Genomic DNA, 15,838 nt, shown 5'->3' on the forward strand with positions numbered 1-15,838 from the left:
AAATGTTACAAGTTCAGTAAATGTAATTTGCAAGTATTTTGCTCTGAAAGGTAGTAAAGAATGCTTCCTTGCAGCTTTTTTTTGTTGTAATACATTATCAGAGCCATATTCATTTTATGATCATTGTTCAGATTGTCCAGTGATTCGTAATAACAGATAGTATTTGTAATTGATTATTTTTGGTCAAGAAGATTTCTTTACAAGTTCTGTACAAGATAATTTTGGTTAGCTGTGACCTCAAAGCAATGAATGTTGAAATGAAAACTTATGGCTTCCAACTGAAGTATGTTATGAAATGTACTTGTGTTGATAATTTGTGGGATTCTTGATCACCTTTTTAAGCAAATATTTGACTGAAAAATTAATATTATTTGAGGAATATTATTGCTCTGCAACGGTCTTAACAAATTATCTAAATGCCCTCTGTCTTTTACTGTGCTAGTTTGGGAACACCTGCTATTGTAACTCTGTGCTGCAAGCCCTCTACTTCTGCCGACCATTTAGAGAAAATGTACTTGCATACAAAGCACAACAGAAGAAGAAGGAAAATCTGTTGACTTGTTTGGCAGACCTGTTCCATAGCATTGCCACCCAGAAGAAAAAAGTTGGTGTGATTCCTCCCAAGAAATTCATATCTAGGCTACGTAAAGAGAATGGTGAGTAATGCAGTGGGATGATTATTCATTTTCTGAACATTTTATTGTTGCAAATTTGTTTTGTTTTCTGACTCAAATTAATCCATCTTTCAAAGTTTTTAAGAAACACATTGATTATAGTAAGGCGTTTGACAAGGTTCCCCATGGGAGACTGGTTAGCAAGGTTAGATCTCACGGAATACAGGGGGAACTAGCCATTTGGATACAGAACTGGCTCCAAGGTAGAAGACAGAGGGTGGTGGTGGAGTGTTGTTTTTCAGACCGGAGGCCTGTGACCAATGGAGTGCCACAAGGATCGGTGCTGGGTCCTCTACTTTGTCATTTACATAAATGATTTTGATGCGAGCATAAGAGGTACAGTTAGTAAGTTTGCAGATGACACCAAAATTGGAGGTGTAGTGGACAGGGAAGAAGGTTACCTCAGATTACAACAGAATCTTAATCAGATGGGCCATTGGGCCGAGAAGTGGCAGATGGAGTTTAATTCAATTAAGTGTGAGGTGCTGCATTTTGGGAAAGCAAATCTTAGCAGGACTTACACACTTAATGGTAAGGTCCTAGAGAGTATTGCTGAACAAAGAGCCCTTGGAGTGCAGGTTCATAACTCCTTGAAAGTGGAGTCACAGGTAGATAAGAGAGTGAAAAAGGCGTTTGGTATGCTTTCCTTTATTGGTCAGAGTATGGAGTACAGGAGTTGGGAGTCATGTTGCGGCTGTACAGGACATTGGTTAGGCCACAGTTGGAATATCGTGTGCAATTCTGGTCTCCTTCCTATTGGAAAGACGTGAAACTTGAAAGAGTTCAGAAAAGATTTACAAGGATGTTGCCAGGGTTGGAGAATTAGAGCTATAGGGAGAGGTTGAGTAGGCTAGGGCTGCTTTCCCTGGAGCATCGGAGGCTGAGGGGTGACCTTACAGAGGTTTATTAAATCATGAGGGCATGAATACGATAAATAGACAAGATCTTTTCCCATGGGGCGGGGAGTCCAGAACTAGAGGGCATAGGTTTAGGGTGAGAGGGGAAAGATATAAAAGAGACCCAAGGGGCAACTTTTTCACACAGAGGGTGGTACGTGTATGGAATGAGCTGCCAGAGGAAGTGGTGGAATCTGGTACAATTGCATCATTCAAACGGCATTTGGATGGGTATATGAACAGGAAGGGTTTGGAGGGATATGGGCCGGATGCTGGCAGGTGGGACTAGATTGGGTTGGGATATCTGGTCGGCATGGATGGGTTGGACCGATAGGTCTGTTTCCATGCTGTACATCTCTATGACTCTATGATTAATTAACACTGCAGGTATTCATGTATGAATTTTAGCCTATTCCAAGAAAATCCTGTAGGTTTTTGAGTTTATATTTACATAACAGTTGTTTTTGTGTTGGACAGGAAGATGATGCATATTAAAAGGAATATTCTGCACAATATTAAAGATAATTATGTTATTCATTTTTCACTCTTGAGCAAAACATATTGCTACATATCCCATTGGAAATAAATCTGATAACAGAGCAAATTTCAAGAGAAGACCATAAGATCCAGGAGCAGAAATTAGGCCATATGGCCCGGTGAGTCTGCTCCGCCATTCAATCATGGCTGACAGGTTTCTCGACCACATTTTCCCACTTTTCTTTTCCCCGTAACCTTTGATCCCCTGGCAATCAAGAACCGATCTATCTCTTTTTTTAAATATACTCAATGACCTGGCCTCCACAGCTATCTGTGACGATGAATTCCTCCGATTCACCACACTCTGGCTGAAGACGTTTCTCCTTCTCTACATTCTAAAGGGTATTCCCTTTAAGGCTGTGCCCCAGGGTTGTCGTCTCTCCTGCCAATGGAAAGATCTTCCCAACTCCCACTCTATCTGAGTCGTTCAGTATTCTGAAAGTTTCAGTCAGATTCCACCCCCCCCCCCCCGAAACTCCCAATTTGTCGTCCCAGATTCTTCAAACATTCATTATGTTTTTGGCATCCTGACTCAGTTTGTGTCCAGTTTTATGACTCATTAGTGTTATGCTGGATTACTTTAAGCTAAGTAACAAAGGCATGAGCAATTTCTGCTGCATATATCAATTATGATAACTTGACAAAAGAAACAAAAACTGAAATGAGCTTTGTAATTGATACTGCCTGGGATGGAACAGTTTAGCTATGAAGAGAGTGTGAGTAAGCTTGGGTTGTTTTCTTTAGAGCAGTGAAGGATGTGCGGGGACCTGATTTGTCGTGTACAAGTTTGAGGAGCATGCACAGGGTGGATAGAAAGCAACTGTGTCCCTGAAAGGTAAAGGGCATGATTTTGTAATGAAAGGCAGGAAGTTTCAAGGGGATTTGAAGAATTTAGTTCTTATCCAGTAAATGGTGGGAATTTAGAATGTGCTGTTTGGAAGTGTAGTTGAGGTGCGAAAGTTCTTTTAAAAGGTAAGAAAAATGTGAATGCGGGTAATCCAAAAAACACATTGTTGAAAAAATTCAGCATGTCTAGCATCTACGAAGACAAAGTGGAGTAAATGTTTCAGGCCCTGTGACCGTTCAGAACTGAATGTAGCGAGGAAAAGGTTGATATATATGCTGAAGTTGGGATGTCAAGAGAAATAAACAATAGGTGGGAGGTGGAGCCAAGAAAGAGAGAACAGCAATTGAGCAGTCAAAGGAATGGGATCGCGAATGTGGTGCTGGAAAAACAGCAGTTCAGGCAGCATCCAAGGAGTAGGAGAATCGACCTTTCAAGCATAAGCCCCATATCAGGAATGGCTTTCCAGCATCGCAAACTCGAGTCTGATCTCCAGCATCTACAGTCCTCACTTTTAGCTAGACCAAGCAATCGATAAAAGTCAGCCTGAGAGTATCAATAGTTGCTCAAGGAGACCATTATTAGCTTACAATGCATTGTTTATTACAGCAGCCCATGTGATGACAAGGCCTGGTGTGTAGTTGTGGGGGTAATGACATGAGAGAAGGTGCTCAGGCCCAAACATGATGAACTTGATATTGAGTCCAGAAGGCTGCAGGGTCCCCAAGCAGAAAATGAGACGCTGCACTTCCAGTTGAAGTGGCAAACAATGGGGAGCCCAGGGTCAAGTTTGTGGACAGAATGTAGACATTCTGCTAAAGGGTCACCCTAGCTCATAATTCGCCTCCCCAGTGTAGGGATGGCCATTTTGTAAGCAGTGAATATTAGATTGAGTGTAGTATGGGTAGATTGCTTCTTCCTTTGGATAGTGAGGAAGTAATCAGGCCAGTGTTGTACCTTCTGCAATTGGGAAGGTGCTATGGGGAGGCAGTGGGAGTGGAGGAGTGGACCAGGATTCCCCGAGTGAACAGTTCCTGCGGAAGGCTGACGAGAGGGGAATAGAGGTGTGGTGGAAATGGCTGCCAATAATCCTTTGGGGTCCCTGGTCCTCACTTACCATCCCACCAGCATTCGCATCCAATCAGTGTTGTGGGAGGGAAGAGATGGGATGAGGGCAGAAGGTTGGGAGGTGGGTTAGACACGACTGAGAGCCCGATCAACCACGATGGTGAGGGAATCCTCTGTTGAGGAAAAAGGCAGATACTCGGTGGCCCCCTTGTAGAAGTTGACATCAGAACAGATACAATGGAGAAAGAGAAACTGGAAGAATAGAATGGAGTTTTTACAGGAAGCAGGGTGTGAGGATGTATAGTCCAGGTGACTGGGAATTAGTGTTTTTATCATGTACATTGGTGGCCAGTCTGACTCCAGAAATGGATATCGAGGGAGGACTCAGAAATCAACTGACCAGGTAAAGGTGAGAGCAAGGTCGAAATTGGAAGTGAAATTGATAAATGTTTTCAATTCCTTACGAGAGATGGAAGCAGCACCAATGATGTCATTGGTGTCCTGAAGAAAGAATTGTGTGGAAGCCGAAGTAGGACGAGAACAAAAAATGTTCCAACTACCCTACCAAAAGGCAAACCTGAGGCGCAGTCTGAGGCGAACATGACCATGAATTCCTTTTGCCTGCCAATTCAACACATTGTGTTTCCTGGCCAACACCTCTGCCTTGGGCCTGCTGTTGTCTCCAGTGAAGCTCAGTGCAAGTTGGAAGGACATCATCTCATTTTCTGCTTGGGATCCCTGCAGCCTTCAGTATTCAATATTGAGTTGAATCATCTTTGGGCCTGAGCACCTTCTCCAATGTCCTTACCACAACCCAACCTTGTCATCACATGGGCTACTAACACAAACAACCCATTTTCTGCCACTAATGGTCCCCACTAGCAGTTACTAATTTTCCTAAGCTGCCATTTCTTTGCGCAATTGCTGTTCTCTTTCGCTGGAGTCCATCTCTACCTATCGTTTATTTTCTGCAGGCACAAGCTGACAATCAGTACTGAAGAACGGTCACTGGATACAAACAATTATCTCTGCTTTGGTTCCACAGAGGCTGCCAGACCTGAGTTTTTCCAGCAGTTTCTGTTTTTGTCCCTTTTGACAAGTATTTGGCAAGCACATAAAATGTTATAGCATTCCCGGCTATGGGCCAAGTGCTGGAAAGTGGGCGTAGTGTAGATTTTTGGTGCAGACTCAACATTGGTAATATTCCTTTCCTTTTTGTCTTGCATTTTCTGCTGGTATTTCAGCGTTGCAGAAAATAGGTAATGACTATCTGCCCCATAGTAAGCTGCTCCCTGGACCAATATTGATTCCTCAGTTCCTTGCGTTTTGTATCAGTATATTGTTGTAGTAAGTGATCATAGGAACATTAGCTTCTCACTTTTGAAGGAGAGATAATGAACGTGTAGTGTTGCGATGCTGTTGCTTAGAAAAGGTAATTTTGTCCTTGGTTTTTGTCAAGAGACGTCGTAAAGGCAGAGGTGTCAAAGTGTCTAGTTTGATTTAGCTGAAACAGTCGCAAGATGCTTAAGTCCAAGGAAATATTCCAAGCTTCAGACGATTCTTGACTGATTTCTCACTCTGAAATCTCTTTGGAATTTGTTCCCACCTGTCTGTAAGAACCTGTGTTTGAACTTACCTTTTTTGTTACAGGATTGGAACACCTTAGTTAAGTTGCTGTATTGGGTCGGTTAAGTTTTCCAATAGTTAAGTTATTCTATGTTTTCTTTTGTTGGTGTTTCAACAAATTCTGTTTTACTTAGAGCCAAGTGGTTTGACCAGCTGCATCACATCTGGAGTATCCACTATGGTCTAGGCTACCTACTTAAAATATTTTGAGGGGCTCTGGCTTAGTTCATAACAGTAGCCTTGCCATTATCAATGTGTTGGCAGCACAATGACCCCTCCAAACAAACGACTCTGTCATTATGCTATTGCATTTTCCAAAAATAACCAAGTGCCATTGTACAGATGTTAACTTGATACTGCTAATGGTCTCAAGTCTAGCATACAAAAAATATTAATAACTCCAAAAGACTGAAGCAAATGTATTGAGCTAGCTTTGTGAAAAATATACAGATTGATTTATAAATCACTTTAACCTTGGTGGATCAGTTACTGCTAGAATAGATAATGTAGACCTGATTCTTAAGACTCAATCTATTATATGTTCCTGTTCTTTAACATGTAATACTTCTCACTCAATTGTTGGGAGAAGATTTCATTATTATTAGAAAATTTAAATGTACTTTACATTGCTGGTATTAGATTACTTAGAGTGGAAACAGGCCCTTCGGCACAACAAGTCCATACTGACCTGCCGAAGCGCAATCAACCCAGACCCATTCACCCCTTCACCTAACACTACGGGCAATTTAGCATGGCCGATTCACCTAACCCGCACATTTTTGGACTGTGGGAGGAAACCGGAGCACATGGAGGAAACCCACGCAGACACTGGGAGAATGTGCAAATTCCACACAGTTAGTCGCTTGAGGTGAGAATTGAACCCGGGTCTCTGGCGCTGTGAGGCAACAGTGCTAACCACTGTGCCACCCACTATGTGCTAGTATGTGAAGTCAGATCTTTTATATGGTATGAGGGGGGGAAGGTCATGTGAAGAGTTCCTTACTGCTGTACTGTAATGGTACCATCATTTATTCTAAACTATAAGCCCTTTAAACGTTAGTCCATATTTATTTTTCTTTTAATCATAGACTTGTTTGATAACTACATGCAACAAGATGCACATGAGTTTCTGAACTACCTGTTGAACACCATCGCTGACATCTTGCAGGAGGAGAAGAAGCAAGAGAAACAGAATGGGAAATTGAAGAATGGAAATGCAAATGAAATAGAGGAGAACAGTAAGCCTGAACCAACCTGGGTGCATGACATCTTTCAAGGAACACTCACTAATGAGACACGATGCCTGAACTGTGAAACGGTAGGTAAATTTATTTTTTACATCACTTTGCAGTGTCATATTGGCTATTTCTCAATACTCCTTCATTCCATGTTGTGGAAGAGGGAGGAGAGAGGTTTTTTTTTGTTGTTTGCATTATTTGTCTCCACCCTGTCTATATCTTCCTGTGTATTAATTGTAATCATTTGGTAGTACGGAGCTTGAGTAAACCTGGAAAAAGAAAATAGTGAGTTGACCATTCAGCCCATTGACCCCACACTACATTTCAACACAATCATGATTGACCCTCTATCTCAGTGCCATATTCTTACTTTATCTGATGACATCTTTAGCTTCTAGAAATCATCTCCTTCATGAACATATGCAGTGAATTGACTTGCATAGCCTTCTGTAGTTGAGAAGTCCACAGGGCTTCATCACCCTCTGTGAGTAAAGATATTTCTCCCTGCCTTGGTTCAAAATGGCCTGCTGGGGCCATGACCCCTTATTCTGGATCCTGTGGTTCGTAAAAATCATCTGTGCATCGAGTCTCTCCAACTTTTGTCAGAACTTTGTTTCAAATTCCTTTTCATTCTTCCAAACTTGAGTGAATGCAGGCCCAGTTGAACCAACCTCTCCTCCTATGACCAACCTGCTGACCCAGGAGTTGGTCTGATGAATCTGTTTGGCATAGAGAGAATGCAATATTTATTTCTCTCGGATAAGGAGACCAAAACTGTGCACACCACTCCAGGAATGGCCTCAACAAAACGCTATACAGATGTTATAAGACTCTTGTACTCACACTTCTTGCAATAAAGACTAACATACCATTTGCCTTCCTAACTGTTTAACTGTTGCTTTACCTGTATGCTTGCTTTCATTTGTACAGGAACATAAGGACCCTTTGTACATTAACCCTCCTCTACAGCACAAGTCTCCGCAATGATACTGGCCATCTTTCTGTTGCGGTGCAAACCATCCATCTTTCCCATAACTGGTCCTGATGTCTTAAGGATTGGAACCCCTCCCTCCTACACCATTTCTCCCATTGTGTATTATTAAGAACTAGGAGCAGGAGTAAGCAATTGAGCCTCTTTGGCCTGCACTGTCATCTAATTAGATAATTGCTGATTTCAGTTTCAGCTCCACTTTCCTGCATGCTCCCTATATCCCTTTAACCAATTACTAACTAAAATCACTGTATCTCCTTCTCAAATTTATTCAGTGTCCTGGCATCCACTACACTGAGGGGTAATGAATTCCACAGATGTATGGTTGTTTGAGAGAATTCCTTCTCATCTTAGTTTTAGGCTAAGGCTTTAGCATTTGAAACAATGACCTCTTGTTCTGGATTGCCCATAAAGGAAACGTCAGATTTACGTCCATTTCGTCAATCACCTTCAGCACCATGTATACCTGCATTAGATCTCCACTTATTCTTTGAAGTATAGGCCAAGCTGCTCAATCTCTCTTCATAAAACAAGCCTTTTATCTCTGGATTTAATCTAGTGAATCTTCTCTGAACAGCCTTCAATGGAGTTGTATACTTCCTCAAGTAATAGGACCAAAGCTGTACATTCCCAACTTTTATGCTCTATTTGTTCAGCAATAAATCCCAAAATCCATTTGCCCTCCTTGTTACATGCTGTGCTGTCATACTAAATTTTCTGTGACTCGTGCACAAGAATGCTCAGATCCTTCTGCATTGAAGTATTTTAAAGTTTCTTTCTATTTAAATAATAAGTTGCCTTGTCATTCTTCCAATCAAAATAGATAACCTCTCATTTATTAACATTAAACTCTGTCTGCCATATTTTGGTGCATTTATCTAACCTAACCATATCCATTTGATAACTTCATATTTCTTCATTGAAACTTACTTTCCTATCTATTTTAGTGTCATTTGCAAAATGTGTCTTTAGTACATTCTATCCTTTCATCCAAGTAATAGTTATACACCACAGAAACAGGTCCAACTTGTCCATGCTGACCAGATTTCCTAAACTAAATGAGTCCCAATTGCCTGCATTTGGCCCATGTCCTTGTAATTCTTTCCTTTCCATGTACCTATTTAAATGTCTTCTAAATGTTAGAATTGTACCCACTTCCTCTGGTAGCGTGTTCAATATAGACACTACCCTATGTGTGAAAAAGTTGCACCTCAGGACCCTTTAGGTTTTGGGGAAAGACCTTGGCTATTCACCTTATCTGTACCCCTAGTGATTTTATAAACCTCCATAAGGTCAACCCTCCGTGTCCTATGCTCCAGAGAAAGAAGTCCCTGCTTATACAGCCTCTCCTTATAACTCAAACCTTCAAGTCTTGCGAAAATCTTTTCTCTTTTGCAACCTTTCCAGTTTAATAGCATCCTTCCAATAGCAGGGCAACCAGAATTGTACACAGTACTCCAAGCGTGGCCGTACTAGTGTCTTGTACAGCCTGGTTTTATAGAGGGTCAATCGTGTTTGACTAATTTGCCTGCGTTTTTGAAGATGTAACAAGCCACTGATGTAGACTGTAAATAGTTAATGCCTGAGGACCAAACCTTGTGTACCCCACTAATTACAGCTTACCATCCAGAAACAAGCATTCATACTGACTTCCTGCTTTCTGGTGGTTAGTTAGTCCTCTGTCTCAGCTAATGTATGACTTCTAATTCCATGTGATCTTGCCTTGTTTATTAACCTTTCATGTGACAGCTTTCCAAATGCTTCCTGGAAAACCAGATATTGTTGACAGGGCCTCCATTATCCACTCTGCTTATTACTACTACTTCAAAGAACTCTGACAAATTAGTCAAACACAATTTACCTTTCGTAAAACCATGCACATTCTGATGGATTGAGTTTTGACTTTTCAGATGTCCCATTATGACTTTCTTAATGCATTCTAACAGTTTCCCAACTTGTATATTCTGTTCTACTGTCACAAGCATGAAACAGTGCTAGTAATCCTGAGATTATGAACTTTTAAGATCCTCCTTTTCAATTTATGCTCTTACTCCCTAAATTCTGCTTTTAGAACCTGATCACTTTTTAAAAACATTTTTATTAATTAATACCAGTATGTACCATGACCACTTCTCCCCCTTCAGAATGTCCTGCAGCTACACTAAGCCATTCTTAACCCTAGCATGAGGAGCCCAATGTACTACTGTACATTGAAATAATCCCTGAAATCCTATCTAAGCACACTGTCTGAGGCCAAGTCATCATTCTTGAGAGTGGTGCCCAAAATCTTACACTATACTCTAGCTATGATTTAATCAGCTCATTGTAAAGTTTTGCATGACTTCCTTGTTTTTGTATTGTACACCTAAACTGCCAAATTCATTTTGATATCATTTTACTTTACACCTGCATAATTTCACAGGTTAGCAGCAAAGATGAAGATTTTCTTGATCTTTCAGTTGACGTCGAGCAGAACACATCAATTACACATTGCCTGAGGTAAATAGTGATCAGATTGGTATCTGAAGAATTGTGTACATAAAATTTGTTTTCTTTTACACCAAAAATTATCACTCAAATTGAACTTGCAGTAGCAGGCTTTTTATAAGTTGGGATGGGGCGGGTGCAATTCTCCCTTGTTTGGTTTTACAAGTAGGCTAGACTAATATGAAATTCAAATTTCCCATTCTGAAAAGGATACCCCTGTTTGACTCTGGTTGGTTCCACTTTTTCTTGTATTTAATTTCTTTGCTGTAGGTGAATGTTCGCTTTCCTATGAAATAATATATGACCTCAAGTGTGGAGCAAGTTGGGATAGCAAGTTTCAGAGTATATAATTCCTATTTCTAAGGTATTCATGGTAATGGACTTCCTTGTGTTCTACTGATCTCTTCTAATGAAGGATACTAACCATTCTGATAATGCTGATACTTGAGACTGTAAGCTATTAAATAAGATTGCTGAAAAGGAATTGTGAACAATGAATAAAACAGATTGGCTAAGTCTCAAAACTCCAATTTAACTGATGATAGTAAGCTTTGAATTGTAGTTTTGCCTTTTTGACTGTATATAGGTACAATAAAATTGCATTAGTGAACAAGGAAAAGAGTTGCATAGATCTGCACGATTTTTCAGGTAGCTCCACCTGCAAAATTATTAATGTAAAAAATTGTGAAGTTATCTTTAACACTCCTCCATTTTCTGCCCCTTAATTGGTAATTATTTGTTCAATTAAAGGCCCAGTTGACAGGGTAGAAATGTTGAATTTTCTGTCCAGAACTTAATTATGACAGGCAGTAATATGGCAAGGGTTCAGGAATACCACCACCCTGCTTAATTACATGCCCTTCCCATTGTTATTTATGGAACAGAAGGAGGCTGTTCAGCTCATTAAGTCCATGTTGGCTGCCATGCCCCCCCATCCAACTCACTCACCACTCTTCTGATACCATATGCAAGCTCCCACATACCCTTTTGTACAAGTGTATGTACAAATATTTGCCATAGAAAGACCTGTATAGTCCTCCTTGTTTACAAGGACAGAACATTCCTGGTTGCTCACCTTCCATCCTACCAACCTTCGCATAAACCAAATCATCCGCTGACATTTCCGCCACCTCCAAAAAGACCCCACCACCAGGGATATATTTCTCTCCCCACCCTTTTCTGCCTTCTGCAAAGACCGTTCCCTCCAAGACTACCTGGTCAGGCCCACGCCCCCCCAACAACCCACCCTCCCATCCTGACACCTTCCCCTGCCTCCGCAGGAACTGTAAAACCTGCGTGCACACCTCCTCCCTCACCTCTATCCAAGGCCCTAAAGGAGCCTTCCACATCCATCAAAGTTTTACCTGCACACTCACTAATATCACTTATTGTATCCGTTGTTCCCGATGCGGTCTCCTCTATATTGGGGAGACTGGGCGCCTCCTTAGGGAACATCTCCGGGACACCCGCACCAATCAACCACACTGCCCCGTGGCCCAACATTTCAGCTTCCCCCTCCCACTCTGCTGAGGACATGGAGGTGCTGGGCCTCCTTCACCGTCGCTCCCTCACCAGACACCTGGAGGAAGAAAGCCTCATCTTCCGCCTCGGAACACTTCAACCCCAGGGCATCAATGTGGACTTCAACAGTTTCCTCATTTCCCCTTCCTCCTCGACACCCCCCCCCCCCCCACCAGTTCCAAACTTCCGGCTCAGCACTATCCCCATGACTTGTCCGGATGTACCCTACCTGCCTATCTTCTTTTCCACCTATCCACCCCACCCTCTCCTCCCTGACCTATCACCTTCATCCCCTCCCCTACTCACCTATTGTACGCTATGCTACTTTCTCCCCACCCCAACCCTCCTCTAGCTTATCTCTCCATGCTTCAGGCTCTCTGCCTTTATTCCTGATGAAGGACTTTTGCCCGAAATGTCGATTTCGCTGCTCGTTGGATGCTGCTTGAACTGCTGTGCTCTTCCAGCACCACTGATCCAGAATACTTCCTTCAAATGCCTACCCAGTTTTCTTTTGAAATTATTGTTCCTGCTTCCAGAATCCTCGTGGTTGAAAACTTCTGATATATTTTCAGCAATTTTTTGTTTTTATTTCTGTTGTTCAATATCGGCAGTATTGTTGTAAAATTTTCACAGAAATAGAATTGTACACGTGTTTGATTGTTTCTCTCTCTTTTCCTTTCCCTACATCCTGCTGAAAATGTATTCTAGATACAGTGAGATGAGGCTGGGACTTAATAATAGAATGGATACATTTTTATTTTTCTGTTCCTTCAAATCTCCATAGAAAAATGCTTGACTTGCAGTTGATGTCTTTACTTGGCCCTATTAGATTTTTGTGAAAGGTCTGTTCTGTTTCATGCTTATGAATCCTGTTTCCAGCCTCTTAATGCCACCTGTACAATTTGCAGTATTCTCTCTGGCTGCAAGAACAGTTCAGATAGACCCACACTAAACTCTGACTCCTTCTACTCCCACTCTTTTCTTTCCCAGCTGATTTGTACTTTGTGCCTTCAGGTGTTAATCAAATTCTCTTTTGAAAGCCACACTGAATTTGCATCTCAAATTAACACTGAATTAACTCTCAAGCTGCGCATTCCAGATCCTAACACTCATTATATGAATTTTTTCTCCTCATCTCTTCATTGGTTCTTTTGTCACTTGCTTTATATCTGTCTTTTAGTTCTCTGCCTTCAACCAATTTTAGTTTTGTTTCTACTCTTTCCAGACCATGCATGATCAAATTTCCACTCAGCATTCTCTTGTCTAAGGAGGCCAATTCTTGTTTCTCTGATTTATCCATATAATTCAAGTCCCTCCTCAATAAAATGATCTCATACTGTTTTACTGCACTGTCTCTAAAGCCTTCACGTCCTTCCCGAAGCGTGGTGCTGAATCACTGTTCCATAAAAGTTGTTATAACACTATTTGTAGGACAAGGGTGTTGCTGGTCAGGCAAGCATTTATTGGTTATTCCTAGTTGCCCTCAAGAAGGTCATTGTGAACTTCCTTCTTGAACCACTGCAGTCCATGTGTGAAGGCACTGTGTCTGTATTTGTGCCTCAGTGTGGTAACTTGCCATCTTTTTAAAAATAAAGCTATTTTCTGATCTTTCATTTCAAATTCTAAATGTAGTTTTCAGATTTTTCAATTTCTTCTGCTGCTGTTGTTTGAATCCTCTGGTATAATCTTCTTTTCTTTGAAAATACAGTTAATTATTATGATTTCTTCAGTGTTTTATTAACATTACTGCACTGTACATAATATTTTTATAACTTTGATTTGTAGAGATTTCAGCAACACAGAAACACTGTGCAGTGAACACAAGTACTATTGTGAAACATGTTGCAGTAAACAGGAAGCTCAGAAAAGGTGAGCATATAGAGCAGGTGTAATTTTGCATTGTAACTCTGACTTTCTTGAGATAACATATTCCTTTAATAAGAATTTCTTTTGTTCTGTGGATGGTTTAAAAAGTGATTCAAAAGACAGAACTGCCAAACAAACTAATTTGCTCAGTTTTACTTAATCAATGCCAGGTATTGATTAGAACAATTGGAAGTATAAACATACTTTGTTTGTTGGTAATGCAAAACCACATCAACTGAAATCAAGAAAACCTGCATTTTCATTTAGTGTTATCACAGACTCTGCATAAAATTGATCACTTGGAAGTGCAATGGTTTTTGTGAATGTTACTTTTAAATTTCAATTTTTACAGTTTTTTTTTATTCATTGATCATCCACTGAAACTGGATTCAAAATTTCTTGTTTTCTGCACCGTAATCATCCACTTTTGTTTGATATGTGAAATTAGTTGTTCATACTTTTAGCCACTAAATTAAATTGTTATCTTGATTTAATGGCTTTAAAAGACCATTGGAAGACAACTAGTATGTTTACATTTTATTGTCTAAATCTTCACATACTAATATTGTCTTTCTTCAACAGAATGTGTGTAAAGAAGCTACCCATGATCCTCGCATTACACTTGAAGCGATTCAAATATATGGAACAATTACATCGATACACAAAACTCTCTTATCGAGTAGTGTTTCCTCTGGAGTTGAGACTGTTTAATACATCAGGCGATGCTATCAATTTGGACCGCATGTACGATCTGGTTGCTGTTGTTGTTCACTGTGGCAGGTTCGTTTTAGGAAAGGTTTTTGACTAACTGCACCTGAGCCAGTTCTTAGAACAACTTTACTCCTGTGAAATAAGGGGAATGGATTTCACTTTTCACTACGGAATAATATAACGTCCTGCTTACCAACTGCATCTTGGTTAGATTTGCGAGTATGTTCATGCAGCTGATGCTACTTCCATGCTGAAAATCATGGTCTCCGAGCCTTGCATAAAGCTCTGTGTCTCAGTGCCAGACTCTTCTGTGCTCCTTGGCAGGCTTCCTAATGCAACAAATGTATCACTGTCACACTTGTCACTATTCTTCTGCATTATGTCCCACTAAAGTCCTCATCTGAGTCTGAACCGGAAGTCTCTCCAGTGACATGACACCTGTATTATGCTTACTTTCTGCCCTGGCTTAGTACTGTTGTGCCAGTCATCTCAATAAGGCAGATCCTATTTTTAATGTATTCTCTTAGACACACGCATGGTCAGTAACAGAACTGGTAGCGGTGAATGTGAAACTAAGTGAATGTACAGTTGACTTCATTATCTTGTTGGTTTTCTGCAATGCCTGGTCAGGTTGTAGTACTTGGGGATCAGAGAGGAAGACGGTTATAGTCGGGAGTGGGGATAGTCAGAGGTGTGTGGTATCACCATCTTGCCAACGGAATATAGGAACAGTAGCTGGTCATTCAGCCCATCAAACTATCCTGCTATTCGCAACCATGGCTGGTCATCATCTCAAAGCTATTTTTCAAAACACTCACCACATCCTATAATGTCATACATTTACAGAAATCAATGAGTTTCTGTCTTGAATGTGCTGAATGTTGACCTTCTGCAGCTCTGTAGGGTAGAGAATGCTAAAGATTCAGCACCTGTAAACGAAGCAATCTCTTCTCCTCATAGTCTTGAATGGCCTATTCCTTTTTCTGAAATTATGTCCCTGTTTCAAACGTAACCAGCCCTTTCTACATCCACCTTGTCATGTCCTGTCACAATTTTTGTATGTTTCAAGAGATACCTCCCATTCTTCAAAACTCTAGAGAATACAGACCCAGTGTCTTCAATCTCTTCTCAAAAAATAATCCCACTATCTCCAAGATTAATCTGGTGAATTTTTTTTGCACTCCCTCTACAGCAAGTATACCTTTCCTTAGAGAAAGAGACCAAAACTATACAATATATTCTCGATGAGATCTCAAGGGTTTAAAATAAACCTCTTTCCTTCTGTACACAAATCTTTCTTGCTTGCTGTGCCTCCTCACCAGCTTTTAGTGGATGTTGGACAAGAGCACTTAGATTCTCTTGGACACTTGCTCTCACCT

At 40.8% G+C, this 15,838-nt stretch overlaps 1 protein-coding gene across 4 annotated transcripts in view; it reads left to right on the top strand.

Moving 5' to 3' along the window:
• The window catches only part of usp46 (ubiquitin specific peptidase 46), a 99,842-nt gene that overhangs the window by 62,900 nt on the left and 21,104 nt on the right, over positions 1 to 15,838 (top strand). For 3 of the 4 annotated variants that reach the window (XM_060824230.1, XM_060824221.1, XM_060824247.1), the window contains 5 exons: positions 443 to 656; positions 6,734 to 6,963; positions 10,297 to 10,373; positions 13,668 to 13,751; positions 14,331 to 14,528. In XM_060824230.1, the coding sequence (XP_060680213.1) occupies positions 443 to 656; positions 6,734 to 6,963; positions 10,297 to 10,373; positions 13,668 to 13,751; positions 14,331 to 14,528 (803 nt within the window). The remainder of the gene's footprint in view (positions 1 to 442; positions 657 to 6,733; positions 6,964 to 10,296; positions 10,374 to 13,667; positions 13,752 to 14,330; positions 14,529 to 15,838) is intronic. The other variant, XM_060824239.1, reaches the window with a different exon arrangement.

Source organism: Hemiscyllium ocellatum, chromosome 1, assembly GCF_020745735.1.
Source record: "Hemiscyllium ocellatum isolate sHemOce1 chromosome 1, sHemOce1.pat.X.cur, whole genome shotgun sequence".
Taxonomy (NCBI): domain Eukaryota; kingdom Metazoa; phylum Chordata; class Chondrichthyes; order Orectolobiformes; family Hemiscylliidae; genus Hemiscyllium; species Hemiscyllium ocellatum.